Raw genomic sequence first — 6,266 nt, forward strand, 5'->3', positions numbered from 1 at the left:
AGGTCTAACATTTGGGGGCTCGTCCGGGATTCCACTCGCCCTGGACCACAAGAACATCGGGAGTTGGAGGTACCAGGTAAGCTCGAGCTTGATTGTCTGTTTGTCCCTTGTTCTTTGTGGGCCATTATCAGAGGAAAGCCGTAAGAATCGGCTTATTATGGAATCTGTATCGGACCTCTGGCTAGGCAGACGTGCTAATAGCCGGCGTCCATGAGCCCTAGGGGACGCCCTGGTGGCTCATCTGGAAGGAGAGGCAAACTCTGTCTCCCCTTCACTCGGTTTCGGCAGTTCCCTTGGTGATAACTGCCATCTGAAGAAGTTTCGGTTTTGAAGCGAGCTCGCGGTGGCCCATGCGTATATGTGTTTCATGGAGTTTTAACTGTTTCTGTATTGTGGTCTATTCTTTTTCTCTGACGGACGACAATGGGACAAACTGTGACGACTCCTCTTTCCCTTACCCTAAGCCATTGGACCGAAGTTCGGGCCAGAGCCCATAATTTTTCGGTAGAGGTGAAGAAAGGAAAGTGGCAGACTTTGTGTGCCTCTGAATGGCCAACATTTCAGATAGGATGGCCCCCCGAAGGATCCTTTTTATTAGACAAGATTAAGCTGCTGAAGTCTAAGATATTTAATATAGATCCCCACGGACATCCAGACCAAGTACCATATGTCTTGGTCTGGGAATATTTAATTCTCTCCCCACCTCCGTGGGTCCGGCCCTTTGTTTCCTCAACAGGTACGTCCGCGCACACATCAGCAGCGTCGGAGATATTAGCCTTAAAGAAAAACCCCAACACGGAAAAGCTACCTGACGCCCCGGATCCACCGAAGGCGATTTATCCTGACCCGCAGTCCGATTTGCTTCTTTTGGATTCCCCACCCCCTTATCCTCCGGCCCCAAATCCCCTACCACCTAGAGGACCCCCAGCTCCACTGCCCTCGGCACCAAGGGAACCATCCATGATGGAAGAAGAAAGGGGTCCCTCAGCGGGCACTAGGAGCCGGAGGGCTATCTCCCCGGACTCCACTGCCCTACCTCTTAGAGAGTATGGCCCCCCCGACGGCCAAGGGAATAGACCTCTCCAATATTGGCCCTTTTCCTCTGCAGATCTTTATAATTGGAAAATGCATAACCCAACTTTTTCCGAAAATCCACAGGCCCTTACCGCTTTAATAGAATCTCTTGTTTTCTCCCACCAGCCCACATGGGATGATTGTCAGCAGCTGCTTCAGACTCTCCTAACGACTGAGGAGAGGCAACGGGTTCTTTTAGAAGCCAGAAAAAATGTATTAGGCGCCAATGGGCAACCTACCCAGCTACCTAACGAGATTGATGTTGGTTTCCCACTCGTCAGGCCAAACTGGGATTTCAATGCCCCAGAAGGTAGGGAGCGCCTGAAAATGTATCGCCAGGCTCTGGTGGCGGGTCTCCATGGAGCGGCCAGACGGCCCACTAATTTGGCTAAGGTAAGGGAAGTAACTCAGGGGCCCCAGGAATCGCCAACTGTGTTCCTGGAACGTTTAATGGAAGCCTTTAGACGCTTTACCCCTTATGATCCAACTTCGGAGGAACATAGGGCTACTATAGCAATGGCTTTCATTGATCAAGCGGCCCCTGATATTAGGAAGAAATTACAGAGGCTAGATGGCTTGCAGGGATTTTCGCTTCAGGAGTTAGTAAAAGAGGCAGATAAAGTATATAACAAAAGAGAAACAGAGGAAGAGAAGGAAGAAAGAAAGCAGAAAGAGCAGGCAGCCCGTGAAAGAAGACGAGATAAGAGACAAGAGAGGAATTTAAGTAAGATACTGGCCACTGTGGTTGGAGGAAGAAATATAGGGGATAGAAATGGGCAGGAAGGGCGAACGGCAGACAGAAGGCGACCATTAGACAAGGACCAATGTGCCTACTGTAAAGAAAAAGGACATTGGGCGAGAGAATGCCCTAAGAAAAAGAATGGAGGAAGGCCAACCAGAAACAAAATCTTAACATTGGAAGAAGAAGACTAGGAAAGTCAGGGCTCGAACCCTCTCCCCGAGCCCCGGGTAACTCTTAAAGTGGAGGGGGAACCTGTTCAATTTTTGGTAGATACCGGAGCCCAGCACTCCGTCCTTCTCCACTCAAAAGGTCCTATCTCAGCTAAAAGGTCATGGGTACAAGGAGCCACTGGGAATAAACAATATTCATGGACCACACGAAGGACAGTAGATCTTGGGATTGGACGAGTAACCCATTCATTTTTGATTATTCCGGAATGCCCCTATCCTTTGCTGGGAAGAGATTTACTCTCCAAAGTAGGGGCTCAAATCCACTTTCAGCCAGAAGGTTCCACCATAACTGATAATAAAGGAAGGTTACTTCAAATATTGACTATGAAATTAGAAGATGAATATAAATTATACGAGCAGCCTTCATCCTCACGAGTTAATGTTACAGATTGGGTAACTCGGTTCCCTCAAGCCTGGGCAGAAACTGCCGGAATGGGGATGGCCAAAAATCGGCCCCCGGTGCTAGTGTAACTCAAGGCAACTGTCACCCCAATAATGGTCCGTCAATACCCCATGAGTAGAGAAGCCAAAGACGGTATCCGTCCCCATATACAGAGGCTACTAGACTTGGGCATCTTAATAAGATGTCAATCAGCATGGAACACCCCTCTCCTGCCGGTAAAGAAACCAGGAACAAATGATTATCGGCCGGTGCAGGATCTACGAGAGGTAAACAAACGGGTGGCAGATCTCCACCCCACAGTTCCAAACCCTTACAACCTCCTGAGCACTCTTCCACCTCAACATACGTGGTATACTGTTTTGGACCTTAAAGATGCTTTTTTCTGTTTAAGACTCTCTCCCCTGAGCCAACCCTACTTTGCCTTCGAATGGAAAGATCCAACATCGGGAATGTCTGGTCAGCTGACATGGACACGGCTACCTCAGGGATTCAAGAACTCCCCGACCATCTTTGATGAAGCCCTCCATCAGGATTTGGCATTATATAGAGAATCAAATCCCCAGGTAACATTACTCCAATACGTTGATGATATTTTATTAGCTGCTGAGACCCAAGAAGATTGTATCAAGGGTACTGAAAAACTGTTAACGGAACTTGGAACCCTGGGATATAGAGCCTCAGCCAAGAAAGCACAAATATGCCAACAACAGGTCAGTTACCTGGGGTATCTATTAAAAGGGGGGCAAAGATGGCTCACGGAGAGCAGAAAGGATACGGTGGCCCAAATTCCGGCTCCCAAAAACGCCAGGCAGGTTAGAGAATTTTTGGGGACGGCCGGATTCTGTAGACTATGGATTCCAGGGTTTGCTGAGCTGGCAGCCCCATTGTACCCCCTAACCAAAAACAGCACTCCTTTCGTTTGGGGCGATAAGGAACAACGGGCTTTTGACCAAATCAAACGAGCTTTACTTTCAGCTCCAGCCCTAGGACTGCCAGATGTAACCAAACCTTTTCATTTATATGTGGCCGAAAATAAGGGCATTGCAAAAGGAGTATTGACTCAGAAATTGGGTCCCTGGAATCGCCCAGTTGCTTATTTGTCAAAAAAATTGGACCCTGTGGCATCAGGATGGCCCACCTGTTTAAAGATAATCGCTGCAGTGGCCGTTCTAGTCAAAGATGCTGACAAACTAACTTTAGGACAAAATCTAACGATAACAGCTCCTCATGCCCTGGAAAATGTAGTCTGTCAACCACCGGATAGGTGGCTAACTAATGCCAGGATGACCCATTACCAAACCCTGTTGCTAAATTCAGATCGCATCAAGTTTGCTCCAGCCACAGGACTCAATCCAGCCACCTTGCTACCTGATCCTGACTTGGAAGGCTCCACCATCATACATGATTGTCAGGAAGTACTGGCCGCAGCACACGGCAGTAGGCCAGATCTGATGGACCTGCCCCTCCCTGATGCTGATTTCACCTGGTTCACGGATGGGAGCAGTTTCCTGGAGGAAGGTAAGCGTCGAACTGGGGCAGCCGTGGTAGACGGAAAACAAGTCATATGGGCAGCGGCGCTACCACAAGGGACCTCAGCCCAACGAGCTGAATTAATTGCCCTGACGAGGGCATTAGAGATGGCAGAGAATAAAAAAGTAAACATCTACACAGACAGTAGATATGCGTTTGCTACCACTCATATCCACGGTGCCATTTACCAACAGAGAGGGCTACTAACTTCAGGTGGCAAAGAAATTAAAAACAAAGACGAAATCATGGCTTTGTTGACTGCACTCATGCTTCCTACTAAAGTCAGTATCATCCACTGCCCTGGACATCAAAAAGGAAATACCCCAATAATTAGGGGAAATAATATGGCTGACCAAGTGGCCCGAGAAATAGCATCGGGAGAAGTCATTCTAGGACTGTCAGATAAAGTTCCTGAAAAACCAGGCCGTGATGAAGAAATCATCCCGGCCACAACAAAAGGAACTTTGTCCCCTCAGCAAGCAGAATCCATGTTACAACAGATGCACAGATGGACACATTTGGGGACTAAAAAGATGGTAGCCTTGTTACAAAAAGCCGGGTACGAAACCCCTGGAATGACAAAATTAGCTGAACAAATTGTGCAGGAATGCATCCCATGTCAACAGGTAAATGCTCAAAAAGGGAAACTTGAAACTGGAAAGAGACTCAGGGGGGACCGCCCAGGAACTTACTGGGAGGTGGACTTTACTGAAGTGCGTCCTGGAAGGTACGGTAATAAATACCTTTTAGTTTTTGTAGACACTTTTTCAGGATGGATAGAGGCTTTCCCAACAAAGAAAGAAACAGCTGCTGTAGTAGCCAAGAAGATTTTAGAAGAAATTTTTCCTCGATTTGGAGCACCAAAGGTAATAGGGTCTGATAATGGTCCAGCCTTCGTCGCCCAGGTAAGTCAGGATGTGGCCAGATATTTGGGGACTGATTGGAAATTACATTGTGCATATAGACCCCAGAGTTCAGGTCAGGTAGAAAGAATGAATAGAACTCTAAAAGAGACCCTAACCAAATTGTCCTTGGAGACTGGCGGTACAGATTGGACGGTGCTCCTTCCTTTAGCCCTGTTCCGGGTTAGGAATACACCTTCCCGGTACCATCTTACTCCTTTTGAGGTGCTATACGGGGCCCCACCTCCCCTTCTCACCTTAGGAGAAGAAATAAAACCAGACTGTCAAAATAACACTGACTTGTATGCTAGGCTATTGGGACTCCAACTGGTCCAAAAGGAGATATGGTCCCAACTCGCCGAGGCCTACCAACCGGGAACACCGGGAGAAACTCATCCTTTCCAAGTCGGGGACTCCGTATACGTCCGTCGGCATCGAACCCAGACGTTGGAACCTCGATGGAAAGGACCATACACCGTCCTCCTAACCACCCCAACGGCCATAAAAGTGGACGGCATCGCTGCCTGGATCCATGCTTCACACGTGAAAGCTGCACCAGCGGCGGCATCATCAGGATGGCAGGCCCAAAGAACCGACAACCCGCTCAAACTCAAGCTTCTACGAACCTAAGACTTATAATTTTGGTTTTACTGCCTTTACTGACTGTAAGTGATTTTAGCCCTCACCTGCCCCAACGTCTAACTTGGCAGGTAATTTCTCAAACTGGAGATATAACCTGGTCCATTAGCCATACTGCCCCTCCCTGGACCTGGTGGCCAGACCTTTTTCCTGATGTCTGTAAACTGGCCATAGGAGCTCCCTTTTGGGATCTAGAGAGTTATTATGATCAGCATAATGCTCCGTCCCAACTTCTAACTAAAGCTGATTACTCCGGAGAGGGTTGTAAAAACCAGGTCCGAAGAAGTTGGCTCAGAACCCTCTCCTTCTATGTATGCCCCGGGTTCCATTGCCCCCGATCCCTGAATTATAAATGTGGGGGAACTGAAAATTTATATTGCCAAAACTGGGGATGTGAAACCACAGGAGATACTTATTGGAGACCCACCTCAACTTGGGATTTTATTACAGTAACAGCCAACTACACTCATACTTCTTATAGGGGTCCCCGACCCATCGCCCCCGAATGTTCAGGATGGTGCCACCCCCTCAAAATTTCCTTTAGTAATCCTGGAAAAAGAGATAAAAAATGGGTAAATGGCCACTCATGGGGCATTAGATTTTATAAGAATGGATATGATTTGGGAATATTAATGACCCTTAAGCTAAAGATTGAGACTCCTGCTCCTATATCAATAGGCCCAAATCCCGTACTTGGCCCCCCTTTGCTTCCCCCGGCCCCTTCAGCTACGTCAACAAAGAATGAG

The 6,266-nt window shown here is 48.0% G+C and overlaps 1 protein-coding gene across 1 annotated transcript; it reads left to right on the forward strand.

Annotated features, from left to right (window-relative positions):
- Positions 1–423: 423 nt before the first annotated feature.
- On the forward strand, positions 424–5,511 carry LOC132528552 (uncharacterized). The gene is given in 2 exon segments (XM_060164343.1): positions 424–3,967; positions 4,751–5,511. Coding segments are annotated over 2 exon segments (4,305 nt in total).
- Positions 5,512–6,266: the final 755 nt, after the last annotated feature.

This window comes from Lagenorhynchus albirostris, chromosome 1 (genome assembly GCF_949774975.1).
Source record: "Lagenorhynchus albirostris chromosome 1, mLagAlb1.1, whole genome shotgun sequence".
NCBI lineage: Eukaryota > Metazoa > Chordata > Mammalia > Artiodactyla > Delphinidae > Lagenorhynchus > Lagenorhynchus albirostris.